We start from the raw sequence: 20539 nt of genomic DNA on the forward strand, positions 1-20539 counted from the left end.
TTTCCAGGCAAGAGTACTGGAGTGGGGTGCCATTGACTTCTCTGAAATAAAGTATTAAGGCTTGCTAAGAGATTATGCAATTAACTGTGAAACTGAAAATTATGAGGGTCTTTCCTGTGTTATTAACAATAATAACATCTTAGTAATTATGAGCTGCTTCTTACTTCGTGCTGTGCTGTGCTTAGTCATTTGGTTGTGTCTGGCTCCGTGCAACCCCTTGGACTGTGATCCACCAGGCTCCTTTGTCCATGGGAATTCTCCAGGCAAGAATACTGGAGCAGATTACCCATGCCCAATCCAGGAATCAAGCTCAGGTCTCCCGCGTTGCAGGTGGATTATTTACTGTCTGAGCCACGACGGAAGCCCATGAATCCTGGAGTAGGTAGCCTATCCCTTCTTCAGGGGATCTCCCTAACCCAGGAATCCTATCTGGGTCTCCTGCATTGCGGGTGGATTCTTCATCAGCCGAGCTACCAGGGAAGCCCCACTTCCTATTCAGTCATCACTTTTTAACAATTCTTTATTATTATTAGTTTTTGGCTGTTGTTCTTAAACATGATTCTGAGCTTATTCTATCTAAAAATTAGTAAAATTTAAAAAATTACTAATCTACTTACATTTCCTTTTCTATTTTTCAAACATAACACATATTCTCCACATCATGGGTCCCAAACTGACAAGACATTCAGGCATACACTTACGAAGCAGTTTATGGAATAAATATTAATGTTGAATCACTAAGATACATCATGATGATACTGTCTAAACCACGGACAAAAATAACCAGAAAATCAAGTGTGTGTGTGTGTGTATGTGTGTATGTGTGTGTGCACAGTTGTGTCTGACTCTATGCCTGTCAGGCTCCTCTGTCAATGGAATTTTTCCAGGTAAGGATACTGGAGTGGGTTGCCATTTCCTTCTCCAGGGAATTTTCCTGGCCCAGGGATCAAACCAGCATCTCCTGCATCTTCTCCATTGGCATGCAGATTCTTTACTGCTGAGCCACAGGGAAGGCAACCCGAAGATGAAAAAAAAAAAAAAGCATTAATAATCACATGAAAGAGTGGTAATTTCATAAATCAGTAGGGAAATGCAAATTAGAGAGTAAGATACTGCTTTAGAACGACACATAAACCAGGCAACAAAGTCGTGACAGTACCAAATGCTGCAGATGCAGAGAAGCTATAACTCTGATACACTTTTGTTAGAAATGTAAAATGGTATAGTAACTTTGGAGATTATGTGCGCAATTGCTTAAAATGTTTAAATTGCCATGTAAGTGAAAGTTACTCAGTCATGTCTGACTCTTTTGTGACCCCATGGACCATAGACCACAAGGCTCCTCTGCTTATGGAATTCTTCAGGCAAGAATACTCGCAGGAGTTGCCATTCCCTTCTCCAGGAGATCTTTCCAACCCAGGGATGAACCTGGGTGTTCTGCATTGCAGGCAGATTCTTTATCATCTGTGCCACCAGGTAAGCCCTGAACTTGCCACATGACTCAGCAACTCCACTTCTAAGTGTGCATCCATGGGAAATTTAAAAATATGTGTTTACATAAAGACTTGCACCTTCATCACTTGTTTTTTTTTAAAAATGTAAATTTATTTATTTTAATTGGAGGTTAATTACTTTACAATATTATATTGGTTTTGCCATACATCAACATGAATTCACCACAGGTGTACACGTGTTCCCCATCTTGAACCCCCCTCCCTCCTCTCTCCCCGTACCATCCCTCTGGGTCGTCTCAGTGCACCAGCCCCAAGCATCCAGTATCATGCATCAAACCTGGATTGGCGATTCATTTCATATATGATATTATACATGTTTCAATGCCATTCTCCCAAATCATCCCACCCTCTCCCTCTCCCACAGAGTCCAAAAGACTGTTCTATACATCTGTGTCTCTTTTGCTGTCTCGCATACAGGGTTATCATTACCATCTTTCTAAATTCCATATATATGCGTTAGTATACTCTATTGGTGTTTTTCTTTATGGCTTACTTCACTCTGTATAATAGGCTCCAGTTTTATCCACCTCATTAGAACTGATTGAAATTGTCACTTGTTATATCTCAAGGGAAAAAAATACATGGCTTTACAAAGAAAACAAACAAAATACTGCATAAGAATGTTCAAAGCACCATTGTTCTTAATTTTTTTATTTGAAGTATACTTGATTTGTAGTGTTCTGTTAATTACTACTTAGAGCAAAGTGATTCAGTTATATATACATATATATAGTTTTTAATATTCTTTTCCATTATGGCTTACTATAGATATTGAAATATTGAATATAGTTCTTTGTGCTATACAGTAGGACCTTGTTGTTTATCCATTCTCTGTATAACAGAGACATCCATAGCAGCATTGTTTTTAATGACCCAAAACTATTAGAAACATTCTAAATGCCCATTAGCTGGCACATAATTTTAGGATATTATATTATCCAGTAATAAGCTACAAACAGTGTTATAGACTACAAAATGGATAAAACTGAAAAACAAGTAACATAAACCAAGTAAAAAGACCACATAGGATGTAATTTTTCTAATATAAGAACTCCAGAAAAGGTAAACCTAAGGGAAGAGAAAGTATATCACTGGTTGCTAGGAACTGGGATCACTTTTAAATGACTTTGGATTCTAGTGACTTTTGTACTTTTGTAAATTTATCACAAAGTACATAAGTTATTCCGTTAAAGTAGATTGATTATGTATTAGTTAAGTATTTTAAGTATTATTAAGTCTGTTACAAATTATTTATGAGCTTCTACGTAAAGTTGTTGCTGTTGTTGGTTTACAGTCACTCAGTCATGTGTGATTCTTTCCATCCCCATGGATTGCAGCACGCCAGGCCTCTCTGTCCATCACCAACTCCCGGAGTTCACTCAGATTCACATCCATCGAGTCAGTGATGCCATCCAGCCATCTCATCCTCTGTTGTCCCTTTCTCCTCTTGACTTCAATCTTTCCTGGCATCAGTTTAGTTCAGTTCAGTCACTCCGTCGTACCCGACTGTTTGTAACCCCAAGGACTGCAGCACACCAGGCCTCCCTGTCCATCACCAACTCCCGGAGTTTAACCAAACTCATGTCCATTTAGTCATATCGAAACATCTCATCCTCTGTCGTCCCCTTCTCCTCCTGCCTTCAAACTTTCCCAATATCAGGGTCTTCTCAAATGAGTCAGCTCTTCACATAAGGTGGCCAAAATATTGGAGTTTCAGCTTCAGCATCAGTCCTTCCAATGAACACCCAGGACTGATCTCCTTTAGGATGGACTGGTTGGATCTCCTTTCAATCCAAGGGACTCTCAAGAGTCTTCTCCAACACCACAGTTTATTTATTTATTTATTTATTTTAGTTGTTTATTTTTTTAATTTTAAAATCTTTAATTCTTACATGTGTTCCCAAACATGAACCCCCGTCCCAACTCCCTCCCCATAACATCTCTGTGGGTCATCCCCATGCACCAGCCCCAAGCATGCTGTATCCTGCATCAGACATAGACTGGCGATTCGATTCTTACATGATAGTATACATGTTAGAATGCCATTCTCCCAAATCATCCCACCCTCTCCCTCTCCCTCTCCCTCTGAGTCCAAAAGTCCGTTATACACAGCTGTGTCTTTTTTCCTGTCTTGCATACCTGGAAACACCACAGTTTAAAAAGCATCAATTCTTCAGCGCTCAGCTTTCTTCACAGTCCAACTCTCACATCCATACATGACCACTGGAAAAACCATAGCCTCGACTAGACAGACCTTTGTTGGCAAAGTAATGTCTCTGCTTTTGAATATGCTATTTAGGTTGGTCATAACTTTCCTTCTAAGGAGTAAGCGTCTTTTTAATTTCATGGCTGCAATCACCATCTGCAGTGATTTTGGAGCCCCCCAAAATAAAGCCTGTCACAGTTTCCACTGTTTCTCCATCTATTTCCCATGAAGTGATGGGCCTGGATGCCATGATCTTAGTTTTCTGAATGTTGAGCTTTAAGCCAACTTTACCATTCTCCTCTTTCATTTTCATCAAGAGGCCCTTTAGTTCTTCTTCACTTTTTCCATAAGGGTTGTGTCATCTGCATATCTGAGGTTGTTATTGATATTTCTCCCGGCAATCTTGATTCCAGCTTGTGCTTCTTCCAGCCCAGTGTTTCTCATGATGTACTCTGCATATAAGTTAAATAAGCAGGGTGACAACATACAGCCTTGACGTTTATTTGGAACCAGTCTGTTGTTCCATGTCCAATTCCAACTGTTGCTTCCTGACCTGCATATAGGTTTCTCAAGAGGCAGATCAGTTGGTCTGATATTCCCATCTCTTTCAGAATTTTCCACAGTTGATTGTGATCCACACAGTCAAAGGCTTTGGTATAGTCAATAAAGCAGAAGTAGATGTTTTTCTGGAACTCTCTTGCATTTTTGATGATCCATCAGATGTTGGCAATTTGATCTCTTGTTCCTCTGCCTTTTATAAAACCAGCTTGAACATCTGGAAGTTCATGGTTCACGTATTGCTGAAGACTGGCTTGGAGAATTTCGAGCATTACTTAACTAGCGTGTGAGATGAGTGCAATTGTGCAGTAGTTTGAGCATTCTTTGGCATTGCCTTTCTTTGGGATTGGAATGAAAACTGACCGTTTCCAGTCCTGTGGCCACTGCTGAGTTTTCCAAATTTGCTGTCATTTTGAGTACAACATTTTCACAGAATCATCTTTCAAGATTTGAAATAGCTCAACTGGAATTCCATCACCTCCACTAGCTTTGTTTGCAGTGATGCTTTCTAAGGCCCATTTGACTTCATATTCCAGGATGTCTGGCTCTAGCTGAGTGATCACACCATCATGACTATCTCGCATCAGGGTCTTTCCAAATGAGTCGGCTCTTCACATCAGGTGACCAAAGTATTGGAGCTTCAGCATCAGTCCTTCCTTCAGGATTAATTGGTTTGATTTCCTTGCTGTTCAAGGGAGTCTCAAGAATCTTTTCCAACACTACAGTTCAAAAGCATCAATTTTTTAGCACTCAGCATTCTTTATGGTCCAACTCTGACATCCATACATGACTACTGGAAAAACCATAGCTTTCAGTCTGTGGACCCTCGTTGGCAAAGTGATATGGGTGGTGTTAAACTAGTTTGAGTTCAGAAGGTTAACAACTATTTTGAGGCCAGTTTCTAAGGCTACCTGCAAGAGGTACGGGATTCAAAGTATAGAGCACTGTACTGTTGAAGCCCAGCTTAAAGGATTTTGGACATTATTACCTTGTTAGCATGTGAAATGAAAGCAATTGTGTGGCAGTTTGAACATTCTTTGGCATTGCCTTTTTTTGGAATTGGAATGAAAACTGACCTTTCCCAGTCCTGTGGCCACTGTTGAGTTTTCCAAATTTGCTGGCATACTGAGTAGAGCACTTTCACAGCATCATCTTTTAGGATTTGAAATAGCTTAGCTGGGATTCCATTACCTCCACTAGCTTTGTTCGTAGTAATGCTCTCTAAGGCCCATCTGACTTCATACTCTTGGATGTCCGGCTCTAGATGAGTAACTTCACCATTGTGGTAATTGGGTCATTAAGACCTTTTTGTATAGTTCTTCTGTGTATTCTTGCCACCTCTTCTTAATATCTTCTGCTTCTGTTAGGTCCACACAATTTCTGTCCCTTATTGTGTCCATCTTTGCATGAAATGTTCCCTTGGTATCTTTAATTTTCTTGAAGAGATCTCTAGTCATTCCCATTCTATTGTTTTCCTCTATTTCTTTGCACTGTTTACTTAAGTAGGCTTTGTTTTTCCAGTCATTACAAGAAAATGCTGAGTAAACGGAAATCAATGACTTTTTTTGGACCCATCAGAGAATTGCGGTTGCAGAAAAAACCACTTACATGTATCTGGAAAGCTAAGTGCCTGCAAAAACAACAAGTATAGCACTTGTAATTTGCTTATCTGGAGCATAAGCCACTGAACTACGTAAGACACTAATAATATTTAAATACAAATTTTGACAAATTGCTGGAAACTGAGTGTGGACTACCATGAAAATGTGAAGCTCTTGAGTAATACAGTTATATTTTCATTTGCCTTTTCTCCAGAAACTCTATACGTTTCTTTTGGGGAGTATACGTGAAAGCTCTCCATATACACTTGCAGGGGGAAGTGAAGAGTAATCATTATGAAATTCCCAGACCCAGCTGTCTAACAAAGGCTTAATCTCTAGGTAGAAAGACTTTCATCCCACTCTTGCCAACTCCACTTGTCTTGACTCACCTAAAAGAATAATAAATATAGTCATGATCAATAACAGAAAAGGCTTAAGAATATAGGTTGGGGATGGTAGCTGTAGAATGGGGACTAGAGAATGGGGGCATGGGATGGGGCACTCTACACCTGGAGGAGGAAAAAAAGCACTTTTGTTATCCATACCCCTGAGACACAAACTCATTAAAAGAAAAGCTTATGTAAAAACTAGAGAAGGTCCACCCGCCCCTCCCCCCCAACTGTAAAAGCATAGTAACAAGTCTCCAGCAGAAATAGAAGTAAATTACAACTGAGAGAGCTCCAAGACACATATTCCCTTTGAGGGCTGGGATGAAAGGAAGTTCCAAATTTAAGAAGAGAGAAATAAATTACTTCAGTAATGGAATCTGAAGATTCTGGTGCCTATAGCTACAACAAACATTAGATACAACCTATCCCCTAAAAATATTAACATATATTCTCACATTAAAAGCTTATTTGCTTCAGTGCCTACTACCCTATATAACATGACCAACTTTCAACACAAAAAATTACTAGTTATATTAAAAGGCAAGAAAACAAAACCAGTGTAAAGAGATAAAATAAGCATCAGAAACAAATCAAATACAAAACAGATCTTGGAATTATTAGATATGAAATTTAAGATCACTTTGGTTAATATTTTAAAGGTTTAAAAAGCAAAAGACAGCAACATGAAAGGCCAGAGAAACAATATCAACAGAGATATGAAAACTGTAAGAACAAACTATAAGACAAAAGAGAAAATAAAAGCATAAAAAACCCAACAAAAATTTAAAAATGGCTTCCAAGCTTTCATCAATAACACTCAATCTAAGCAACAGAAGAAAAACTTAAGAGAACTCAGTGATAGATTGATAGAAACTTCCTGAACTGAACCACAATAAAACAAAATAATGGAGAAAAAAATAGAAAAACCCAAGAACTGTAAGACAATTAAAGAAAGTGTAACATACTTGTAATAAGAGCAGCAGAAGGAGAAGAAACAGAATAGGAAAAAACTTGAAAAAATAATGAACAAGATCTTCACAAAACTATTGACAGACATGAAAACACAAATACAAGAAACTTAGAAAATGCCAAGCAGGATAAATATCAAAATAAAAACCATCTATAAATATATCACATTCAAACTAAAGTAAATCAAAATCAATGAGAAACTCTCGAAGGCAACTAGGTTGGGGCACACCTTACTTAGAGGAACAAAGATAAGAATTACAGCAGACTTTTCATTTAAAAATCATGCAGTTAAGATTTGGAAGGAATTTTTGACTGCTGTAAGAAAAGAAAAATCCAACAAAGAATTCTCTGTCCAGTAAAATTATCTTTCAAATAATAGAGATTTTTTTCAGGCAAAAAGTGATAGAATTCTTTGCAAGCATATCTTACTTGCAAGAAATATTTTTTAAAAAAGTCCTTTACACAGAAAAGAAATTTGTGTCAGAAACTTTGATCTACAAAAAAAGGAACAGCATCAGAAAATGAAAAAAATTGAAAGAAAAATGTGTCTATTTTTCTTACTCTTAACTGAGCTAAAAGATAACTATCTTCTCAAAGCAATAATACGAACAATATATAGAACAGTCTTTTGGACTCTGTGGGAGAGGGAGAGGGTGGGATGATTTGGGAGAATGGCATTTAAATATGTATAATCTCATATATGAAACGAGTCGCCAGTCCAAGTTCAATGCATGATACTGGATGCTTGGGGCTGGTGCACTGAGATGACCCAGAGGGATGGTACGAGGAGGGAGGAGGGAGGAGGGTTCAGGGTGGGGAACACATGTATACCTGTGGCAGATACATGCTGATGTATGGCAAAACCAATACAATATTATAATTAACCTCCAATTAAAATAAATAAATTTATATTAAAAATAATACAAAGAATGTATTGGATATTTACTGTATATGTATAAGCAAAGTAAGCAACAAGAAGCCTCACAAGGGACTGGATGGAGGAACTGGGAAACCATTATAGTACACCTTCACCACACATGAAGGAGTGTATAATTACAGCATTTGAATGTGAACTATTACTCTGTTATCTGAAGATAGTACATCAGTAATCACTTTTAATGGAAACGGTCTATAAACAATCAGTTAAAAGCCAGACATTGTTAGAGTGAATAATAAGAACATGGCTCATGATTTTTAACATCTGAAAACAAATTAATGTAATAAATTATATCAATAGGGAAAATGCATCAAAAACAGATTCATGAAAATAGATGTATGAAAAGCACTAAAAATACAACCACCATGTAAGATTAAAAATTCTCAGAAAAGTAGAAATATAGGGGGAATTTCCAAATGAGATAAAGGGTATTAACAAAAAAACCTACAGCTAACAATAAACTTCCTTGTAATGGCTAAATTTGTCTCATAAAATTGGTAATAAGTAAATCTTTTCTTTCTCCACTTACAGTTCAACATTTTGGTAGATATGTATACAGTCAAGCAAGAAAAACAAAATAAAGGGATCCTAATTAGAAAAGGATAATTCAGACTTCATTTGCAGATTACATGATCCTGGACATGGAAATACTAAGAAGCTCACACACAAAAGGAGAAAGAGAGAATTTATGTGGTTCACACAATATAAAAGATCAATATATGATTTGCATTGTTATTTTTAGTAGATACTGGCAGTGAACAATGAGAAAATAAAATTTAGAAAACCATTCTGTTCACAATATTTTCAAAAGCAAAACATTCAGCAATATACTTAAAATACATGCAACACTTGAGCACTGAAAACTAAAACCTGATTGAGAAAAAGGAAAGAACACTGAAATAAACCCAGACATTCTATATTTACCACTTTGCAATGCAATATTGACAAGACGGCAGTTCAAACCCACATACACGTACACACACACCACAAATAAATCCATGGGAAACTGATGATATATGAGGAGTAAGTAAGTAAGTAAAGTTACTCAGTCGTGTCTCTTTGTGACCCCGTGGACTGCAGTCCACCAGGCTCCTCAGTCCATGGGATTCTCCAGGCAAGAATACTGGAGTGGGTTGCAATTTCCTTCTCCAGTATGAGGAGTAATGTCTGTGAATTTACCAGTGTCAATTTCCTGGCTTGGATATTTTACTACAGATAAGATATATAAGTCATTTGAGGTTACCATTTGGGGAAAACAGCTGAAGTATACAGGGGTCCTCTGTATTCTTTCTAGGTTACTTTTGAAATTTCCCAAGAATCTGCAGTTAGTTCAGAATAAAAACATACATAGGTAAAATTCAGCGATAAGAAGGCTCAGTTCAGTTCAGTTCAGTCGCTCAGTCGTGTCCGACTCTTTGCGACCCCATGAATTGCATCACGCCAGGCCTCCCTGTCCATCACCAACTCCCGGAGTTCATGCAGACTCACGTCCATCGAGTCAGTGATGCCATCCAGCTTCATCCTCTGTCGTCCCCTTCTCCTCCTGCCCCCAATCCCTCCTAGCATCAGAGTCTTTTCCAAAGAGTCAACTCTTCACATGAGGTGGCCAAAGTACTGGAGTTTCAGCTTCAGCATCATTCCTCCCAAAGAAATCCCAGGGCTGATTTCCTTCAGAATGGACTGGGTGGATCTCCTTGCAGTCCAAAGGACTCTCAAGAGTCTACTCCAACACCACAGTTCAAAAGCATCAATTCTTTGGCGCTCAGCTTTCTTCACAGTCCAACTCTCACATCCATACATGACTACTGGAAAAACCACAGCCTTGACTAGACGGACCTTTGTTGGCAAAGTAATGTCTCTGCTCTTCAATATGCTACCTAGGTTGGTCATAACTTTTCTTCCAAGGAGTAAGTGTCTTTTAATTTCATGGCTACAGTCACCATCTGCAGTGATTTTGGAGCCCCCCAAAACAAAGTTTCACACTGTTTCCGCTGTTTCCCCATCTATTTCCCATGAAGTGATGGGACCAGATGCCATGATCTTAGTTTTCTGACTGTTGAGCTTTAAGCCAACTTTATCACTCTCCTCTTTCACTTTCATCAAGAGACTTTTTAGTTCCTCTTCACTTTCTGCCATAAGGGTGGTGTCATCTGCATATCTGAGGTTCTTGATATTTCTCCCTGCAATCTTGATTCCAGCTTGTGCTTCTTCCAGCCCAGCATTTCTCATGATGTACTCTGCATATAAGTTAAATAAGCAGGGTGACAATATACAGCCTTGATGTACTCATTTTCCTATTTGGAACCAGTCTGTTGTTCCATGTCCAGTTCTAACTGTTGCTTCCTGATCCTAAACCATTCCAAATAAACTGGAAAAAATTTAAGATTCATCATAGAGAAAGACACATACAGTAACATAAAAGGCTTAGAAAATGCTCTAAATATCAGTTAGACAAATGCAAATGGAAACAAAAGCAAGTTAGAAGTAGAATGGCTAAAATAAAAATGACTGACATTACCAAGTAGTAACAAATTATGGAGGAAATAGAATTCTTAGACTCTGCTAGTTTGCATGTAAAATTGCATAGCCACTTTGGAAAGCAATTTGGTAAACTTTTTAAAATGTTAATATGAAATTACAAGAATTAGCAATTATATTCCTATGTATGTATGTATCTTTCCAATATAAGTGGAAATATATTTGCTGCAAAGACCTGATCCTGAAAAGAGCAGCTTTATTCATGATAGCCAAAATGAACAACAAAAAAATGCACCACATAATTGATCATCAAAAAATATAATATATAAATATAAGTATATATTGTATTAATTATACATATATGTATAATTTTGTATATAATTTTAGTGATATTCATAATTACTCAGTAATAAAAACTGAAATACTATGACAAGAGCAGTTTATTTTAATCACAAAAAAATTGTCCTGGGCATATTATGGCATACAAAAAAAAAAAGCATACTGTAGCATTCTATTAGTATGGAGTTTTTGAACAGAATACATTTATCTATTACCGTTAAGAAAACAACATAGGTTGTATGGGGCACAGATTGGAGGAAACATTTCTGCAAATGGAATTATTTATCAAGTTGTATATTCAATATTTATAGTCTATGTAAATTTAAAAATCAAATAAAATTAAGGAAAATGATAAAAGCTTCAACAAGAAAATCTATACACTCTGTTACTAGTATGCTGTGTTCTACTTTAACAAACTTTATATGAATAAAGAGGCAGTGTTTTAAGACTTAAGATTATTACAGTGAAAAAAGCTATATGAGAAGTTATATGGGAAGTGGTTATTAAGACAATTTTATAGGAGATGCGATGACTGGCCAGAGAATGTTGAGTGTGATGAGAATTCAGAAGGGAATGTTGAGTGTGATGAGAATTCAGAAGGACTTCTTTTATGAGGTACAAAGATGTTAAAAAGGATTCCAAGACTATGTCTTGGTGACCTTGACTAAGAGGATAGTGGCCTGGCACTGAGGCAAAAGAGTTATCCTCATGTTACAGGGTCTAGCTGTTGGCTATTGATAACCTATGAGTCAACGGTTTCCCTAGTGTTTTAGGGTCAGTATCCCAAAGACACTTCCTTCCTTTTAAATTAAAAAAAAAAAAGGTGGTTGGAGTGGAGTGGGGGGAGGAGAAAAGTTGATAATTGGGATGTCTAAGGGCAGGGAGGTTTACAGTTTTCTTTTAGGCTTTCAAGGCTATGTCACCCTGATCTTCCTAAATAATAGGATAAGGTTTGTTATTTTTAGTCAAATATACAAAGTTTGGGCAGAAGAGAGAAGTTTGGAATTCTCATTTCAACATTACCTAGGTAGTCTAAGAAAACCTCACAAGCGGCACTTAGTTTGGAGTACTGGATCTAATGTAGCCCTTGTTCTGAGATTAGGTGCCCCAAATATCAAACCTGAGTTTGAGCAAACTGAACTTTTCTTTGGAGACTGTGTCCCTCTAAGGCTAAAAGTTTTAACAGATAGATGCTATCTTCTTATGAAGAGGCCTGTGTTAGGGAGCAGAGAAGAAAATTGTCTATATATTGTAATTAAGTAGAGCCTCCAAGGAATGGTATAGCATCTAAATCAGCTTTTATGGCTTGGGAGTAGGGGGGACTTTTGTTAAAACTGTGGGGCATATACTGTTCAGGTGTATTGCCTTCCTTCCCAAGTAAAGGCCAAAATATATTGCCTGGGCTTATCCACAGAGATGCTAAGGAAGACACTATGCATCTCAAATATAGTGAATATTTTACTTTAGGTAGGGATGGAAGCTAATAAAGTATGGGGAATGGAGAAAAAAGGATGACAAGGAATAATAATGTTATTTTTGCCTCAGAAAAAAGAAAAACAATATTGGAAATCTAATAACTGATGACCCAATAAAAAGAGAAAACTTCAGTTTGAATACTGAATTCAGTACTGCCAGAGGCTCTGAAATTTCCATTACTGACTACCAGACATGCATTGAATCATTGGTCCACTTTATGAACTGATGGAAACATTAATGCAAAGAGTGCCTACTTTGCCCCATGTGTCTGAAACACAATTCAGGAAAATCCGTCTGCATTTCTCCTGGAAACTTTAAACTGCCTAATGTACCACTTGTAGATCAGCAAATAGATTTTATTCAGCTTTCTCTATCTTATGGACATAAACATGTCTTGGTAATGGATTGTATTTTTTCTCATTGGATTGAATCCTTCCCTTGTAGACAGGTTACTGCTACTCTGTGGCTGTGTGTGTGTGTGTACTCAGTTGCTTGACTCTTTGCAACTCCATGGAATGTCGCCCACTAGTCTCCTCTGTCCATGGGATTTTCCAGGCAATGGATATGAGTTTGAGCAAACTCAGGGAGATAGTAAAGTGCAGGGAAACCTGGAATGCTGCAATTCATGGGGTCCCAGAGAGTTAGACATGACATGGTGACTGAATAACAAAGTAGGAACATATATATTGTTAATTACCTTAAATGTAAATGGATTAAATGCACCAACCAAAACGCATAGACTGGCTGAGTGGATACAAAGATAAGACATATATGTAAGCTGTCTACAAGAGACCTGCATCAGAACTAAGGACACACACACACACAGAGTGACAGGATGGAACAAAGGTATTCCATACAAATGGAAAATAAAAGAAATCTGGTGTAACAATATGCACATCACATGATAGACTTTAAGACAAAGACTTAAGAGACAAAGAAGGACACTACATAATGATCAAGGGATCAATCCAAAAAGAAGATACAATAATTGAAAGTATATATGCACCCAATATAGGAGCACCTCAACATGTAAAGCAAATACTAACAACCTTAAAGGGAGAAATAGACAGTAACACAATAAGAGTGAGGGACTTTAACAACTCACGTTCATCAATGAACATATCATTCAGACAGAAAACTAATATAGAAACAAGAGCCTTATGGACTCAGAGAATGAACTTATGGTTGCTAGGCTTGGGAGGATGGAGGAAAGGGATAGTTAAGATGTTTGTGATGGACATGTACACACTGTTATATTTTAAATGGATGACCAACAAGATTCTACTGTATATAGCACAGAGAAATCTGCTTAATGCTATTGAAAGCTTGAATGGGAGGAGAGTTAGGGGAAGACTTAATATATGTATATGAATGGCTGCATCCTTTTTCTGTCCACCTGAAATTATTACAAGATTGTTAATAATAAATTATATGCCAATATAATAAAATAAAAAGATTTTTAAAAAAAGAAAACATAGTCAGTATGTCCTTTGACATTCACCTTAATAATTTGTATATTTTTTGATCTCCTTAGGCAAAGGCAACAGAAGCAGAGAAACAAATGGGACCCAACTGAACTAAAAGGAATTTACATAGTAAAGGAAACCATGGTCAAAACACAAAAGCAATGTGGAAGAAGATATCTGTAAAGGGGTTAATATCCAAAATATATAAAGAACTTATACAACTCAATAGAAAACCCCACCAATTCAATTAAAATATGGGCATAGGACCTGAATAGGGCTCCCCTGGTGGCTCAGTTGTAAGGAATGCACCCGCAATGCAAGAGACATGGGTTCTATCCCTGGGTCGGGAAGATCCCCTGGAGAAGGAAATGGCACCCACTTCAGTATTCTTGCCTGGGAAATCCAATAAACAGAGGAGCCTGGCAGGTTACAGTCTATAAGAGTAACTTACAGAGTAACTCTATAAGAGTTGGACATGACTTGGCAACTAAACAACAGCAACAACAACAAGGACCTGAATAGACATTTTCCCAAAGGCATACAGAGAGCCAAAAGGTACATGAAAAGGCACTAAACATTACTAATCATCAGGGAAATGCAAATCAAAACCACAGTGAGGTATTATCTCACATCTGTCAGAATGGCTATTTTCAAAGAGACCAAAGAGGGTAAAACAACGACAATAAAAACATGGGTTGGTCAGGATGCAGAGAAAAGAAACTGTAGTAAACTCTTAGTGGGAATTTTTACAGGTAAATGAAAAACAGTATGGAGTTTCATAAAACAAAAAAATTAAAATACCATACAATCCAACAGTTCCACTCCTAGATATTTATCTGAAAAAAAGGAAAATACTACTTGGAAGAGATATAGGTACCCCAATGTTTATTGCAGCATTATTTAAAATAGCTAAGATATGGGCTTCCCTGGTGGCTCAGATGGTAAAGAAACTGCCTGCAGTGCGGAAGACTTGGGTTTGATCCCTGGGTCGGGAAGTTCCCCTGGAGAAGAAATGACAACCCACTCTAGTATTCTTGCCTGGAGAATTGCATGAACAGAGAAGCCTGGCAAGCTACAGTCCGTGGGATTGCCAAGAGTCAGACATGACTGAGAGACTAAGACTAAGATATGGAGGCAACCTAAGTACCCACCATTAGATGAATGTATATAGATGTGAGATACGTTTATGTTTTTTGTATATTATATATATACAAAATATATATATATATATAAATGACAATATTAGTCACACAAAAAATGGAATCTTGCTGTTTGCAAGAACATGGGTAGACCTGGAGAGCATATTGATTCATGCATTTGAACTAAATCAGACAGAGAAAAACAAATATTGTATGCTTTTACTTGTATGTGGAATCTAAAAATAAACAAACAAAGGTGAGAAAAACAGGAACATACTCACAGATTCAGACTAGTGGTTACCAGATCGGAGAGGGATATGGAAAGCACCAAATGGGTGAAGGGGATTAAGAGGTACAAACCACCAGGGGTATAATAAAATAGATAAGCCGCAGGGATGTAATAGTGCAGCACAGGGAGTATAGTCAGTATTGTCTAATAACTTTGTATGGTGTGTAATTTATAAAAATATTGAATTATTATGTTTTACATCTGAAAATAATATAATGTTTGTAAGTAGGTAAATCGGCTTCCCTGGTGGCTCAGAGGTTAAAGCATCTGCCTCTAATGCGGGAGACCCGGGTTCGATCCCTGGGTCGAGAAGATCCCCTGGAGAAGGAAATGGCAATCCACTCCAGTATTCTTGCCTGGAGAATCCCATGGACCGAGAAGCCTAGTAGGTTACAGTCCACGGGGTCGCAAAGAGTCGGACACGACTGAGCGACTTCACCTTCACTTTCATACAGAAAATCATAAATGTATGCAACACTTAAAACACGATATAGGTGCAAATAAAGCACTAGATATCAATGGCAAAATGACCCAGATAATGTAGTTAGCAGATAAGCACCTCACAGCAGCTAATATAAAAAGATCAATGATTTAAAAGAGAATATAAGCACAAGAGCTAGAAAGTTTCCTTTAGTCAGAATATGTTTTAGCAACTGTGAAACAAATTTTTGTGCTTCTGGGCTCGAGCATATAAGAAAGCAGCTCATAAATGCAAGATGTATTTTGCCATAAAATGATCACTATAAGTTCATGTTTTAAAAACAGAGATACAACACGTGGATATAGAAATAACTATGTGATACTTGTATGTCCTACCTTTGTTCACTGAGAAGTCTTAGAGATCATGAAAAACAGTAGAAATGGGCACAACTGGTGCTGAGATGTTTGTTTTCTAAGCACTCTTCTCTGATAAAAGGCAATGGGAAATTCCTTTGTTTATTTAGAGAAATAGCTGAATCCACAGCAAGGGTAAAAAAAAAATATATATATATATATAATAAGTGTCCTAGGATGTCTGTTTTTTTGTGCTAGAGAAATTTGTAAGTTTTTAAAGCATCATACAGACTTTTGAAAAAACATTGTGGCCAGTTAAAGTAAACTCTCACTAGCCGAAAGTGAGACAATTTGAGAAAGTAAGCATTAAAATAAATGATAGTAATATATTCTATACTATTGAGTCAAGTAACAATTGCTGAGTCTGAACTGATGTAGACAAATACAGAAATCAATAAGTAGGAGGGAATACTTCTTTCTACAATACATTTTTAGCTTAAAGACAGAGGCAATAATGGAGTTAGAAAATTATCAGTGAACTTTAAAACTAGAGGGCAAAAGTTTGAAGAACAGAATATGCCTATAGTCTCAGTTTATGCATTAAACACAAAGGGAAAGAGTAACTTTACAATTGAGAGACCTAAAGAAAATTAACTTTACCAAACAGTTTAACCTAACATACCCAATGCTGAGAGAAATTGGGATGTGCCCTTTGAAAATTGTACTTGATGGTACAATACCACATTAGTGGCAAGTATGACAAAATTTATAACATGAATCTAACTAACTATCAAACCCAGTTTGAGAAAAATTTTACAAAATGATTGGCCTGCAGTATTTTTTTAAAAAGTAAAAGTAACAAATAAAACAAATAAAATGTTCTAGATTAAAGTTTAAAAATACAGTATGGCTCTTGCAAACATGTGACTCTAGATTGGCTCCTGAACAAAGCAAAGAACTGTAAATACTTTATTGAGATAATGAATGAAGTTTTATTGTGAATTTTGACAGCTACAATATAGCCATTAAAAAATTTTGTCCCCAAGAAAGACACAATGATTTATTTAAGGATAATAAAGCATAGTATTCAATTTACATTCAAATGGTTTAGGAAAATAATTTTGAAAGGAGGAAAGGAGAGAAGAATTTGAAAAACAGAAGGACAAAGCAACTGGGCAAAATGCAAGCCACTGGCAAATATGAGTAAAGGTTATATGAGAAATCTTCCTGCTAATCATGCAAACAAATTTTTTAAATAGAATTTTTATTTTAGATATCAAACCATGTTTGAAATAGCATCAAAATATCACAGTAACATTTTAGTTCTAATATATATATAATAATCATAGTGATTAGAACTTCCCAGATGGTGCTAATGGTAAAGAATCTGCTTGCCAATGCAGGAGACATAAGAGACTTGGATTTGATCCCTGGGTGGGGAAGATCCCCTGGAGGAGGGCATGGCTACCTACTCCAGTATTCTTGCCTGGAGAATTCCATGGACAGGGGAGCCTGGTGGGCTACAGTCCAGGGTGACAAAGAGTTGGACATGACTAAAGTGACATAGCAGGCACATAGTAATTAACAATTAACACTCATATTGTGCATACTCTGTGTTAGTCCCATTTTAGCTGTGTTTATTAGAGTATCTAAATTCCACACTGGCACAAGCCCAGAGACATTAGTGAAACCGGTATTCATGTTTTACACCTCAGGAACGTGAGGCACATGTCCAAAGCCACAACAGTAGGTAACCATTGGGATTAGTCCTTGAAACCAAGATGGCTGCCTGCACAGCACATGTTCTTAAACACAGTGCTTTACTTCCTGGATAGCATAAATTCATGCATTTTTATTAGATCACTAAACAATGGTCATCATTTGTAAAATTAAAGTGATAGCATGCAAAAATGAAAATTACCTTTCAAACTAATGGGCAGTTAATGTACTTATATGTAAATGAAATGCTCTGTGGGACAGACGGTACAAGTGATGATACTGGATGCTCGGGGCTGGTGCACTGAGACGACCCAGCAGGATGGTACGGGGAGGGAGGAGGGAGGGGGCTTCAAGATGGGGAACACGTGTATACTTGTGGTGGATTCATGTTGATGTCTGGCAAAACCAATACAATATTGTAAAGTAATTAACCTCCAATTAAAATAAATAAATTTATATTAAAAAAGATAAGTACAGACATTCTGTACTTAAGACATTTATAGTTTGGTTATATATAGTCTCTTTCATGATAAAGTGACATTTTGCTTATGTATAAAGTAAATTAGCTCATGGTATTTTCAAATTTAAGACAATAAATAACATTTCTCAGATAGATTTCCTGGAACATACTCAGATTTACACCGTGTGAACCCAGTAGGAGTTACGCCACAGTTCCCAGATTGATCGTTCATAGAGTTAAGCTGCTGGAAACACTCTGGAGGAGCAAAAGATGAGCCTGAAAAAAACAATGTGTGGTTAGTCATACTGCTGCTGCATTTAAAATAATTAATGAGTACATTTATTCTGAGATTGCCTAAAATATTGCACAACATAAGAGCATAATACAAAATTTGAAAATAAAATAGTTTTTGAAAATATAAATTTATTTATTTTAATTGGAGGTTAATTACTTTATGATATTGTATTGGTTTTGCCATACAACAATTTTTAAAGTCACACACACACAAAAACGACTTTAATGAAATATTTAAATATTGAAAGCATCTTGTCTACTACCCAAACAGATACCTTAGGATTAACTACAGTATGCAGTTTATCTTCTAACTTTTAGTAAATCTGAAACATATATGTATATAAGAAACATTTTTAAACAAATAATTGACTTATTGGTCAATAGTGTTTCTGTGTAAATGTGTTTTCAAGACAAATCATTAAAATGACATCTTTCGTTTTCATCTTACTTTACCCAAAGCAAAAAATCTTGGAATCATAACTGATTTATTTTCATATTTACTATCCAATCCACACACATTATGTGCTTAATTCTCATAGGATTCTATCTACTTAAAAAGCAGTTTACTATTACTCTAATGGGAAGATTAAGCCAAAAACCTTTGATTTAACCACAAAGAAATATGAGAACATAAAAGGAGCCCCAGCATCTGGATCTCAGTTGAAAGTCCTAGAGGCAGTGGTAAACAGCAAATAAGCAATTGATTTTCATCCCAGAGGTCATTTGCAAACCTAGTTCTGTGTGAGAGGATCAAAATTATAAGCTTACCCAGGGGAAACAGAACATAAAGAAGGCCAAATTTGGAGGATCGTTTACTATAGTGATAAAATTAGAGACTTGGGGGGCCTCAACATATAGTACAGCCCACTCTTAAGACATTTTCCTGCTTCTAAACATGTGAATCTGGTCCCATCACTTCATGGGAAATAGATGGGGAAACAGTGGAAACAATGTCAGACTATTTTTTTGGACTCCAAAATCACTGCAGATGGTGATTGCAGCCATGAAATTAAAAGATGTTTACTCCTTGGAAGGAAAGTTATAACCAACCTAGATAGCGTATTAAAAAGCAGAGAAATTACTTTGCCAACAAAGGTCTGTCTAGTCAAGGCTATGGTTTTTTCTGTGGTCATGTATGAATGTGAGAGTTGGACTACAGAGAAAGCTGAGCGCCAAAGAATGGATGCTTTTAAACTGTGATGTTGGAGAAGACTCTTGACAGTCCCTTGGACTGCAAGGAGGTCCAGCCAGTCCATCCTAAAGGAGATCAGTCCTGGTGTTCATTGGAAGGACTGATGCTGAAGCTGAAACTCCAATACTTTGGCTACTTCATGTGAAGAATTGACTCATTGGAAAAGACCCTAATGCTGGGAGGGATTGAAGGCAGGAGGAAAAGGGGACAACAGAGGATAAGATGGCTGGATGGCATCACTGACTCGATGGACCTGAGCTTGGGTAAACTCCAGGAGTTGGTGATGGACAGGGAGGCCTGGCGTGCTGTTCATGGGGTCGCAAAGAGTCGGACATGACTGAGCGGCTGAATTGAACTGAAACATGTGAAGAGAAGGAAATTAAAATGTAAATAAGTGACTTCCAGAAAGCAGATCATGATTTGTCTGCAGTTTCTGCATTGTGGTTACATACATACAATCTCTCAATTGAAAGCCCTGGAGAGTTATGCCTTAGAAATAAGAGTGAACTAGATATAGAGTGAACCTAATAAAAACTCTAACAGAACCTTAACAATTTTGGTTTCTAATTCAATTAAAGTGATTGGTCTCTTACTTCATATACTTAGCAGAAGAAAAAGGTGGATGTATTCATATAAGATGTAGTGTTTATATGAGAAGCATTTAAACTGAAAACACAGTTCCTGTAAGTCAAAAATGAAGATGAAGACAGAGAAAAAAACTTTTAACTAACAATATGTC

General features: G+C 37.0%; 1 protein-coding gene across 1 annotated transcript in view; it reads right to left on the bottom strand.

Moving 5' to 3' along the window:
• Positions 1-20539, bottom strand: part of LOC138430945 (disintegrin and metalloproteinase domain-containing protein 2) — a 124036-nt gene that overhangs the window by 12986 nt on the left and 90511 nt on the right. Inside the window, exon 15 of the mRNA XM_069573002.1 lies at positions 18485-18590. Coding sequence (XP_069429103.1) covers positions 18485-18590 — 106 coding nt within the window. The remainder of the gene's footprint in view (positions 1-18484; positions 18591-20539) is intronic.

The sequence above is a fragment of the Ovis canadensis genome, chromosome 26 (genome assembly GCF_042477335.2).
Source record: "Ovis canadensis isolate MfBH-ARS-UI-01 breed Bighorn chromosome 26, ARS-UI_OviCan_v2, whole genome shotgun sequence".
Classification (NCBI taxonomy): domain Eukaryota; kingdom Metazoa; phylum Chordata; class Mammalia; order Artiodactyla; family Bovidae; genus Ovis; species Ovis canadensis.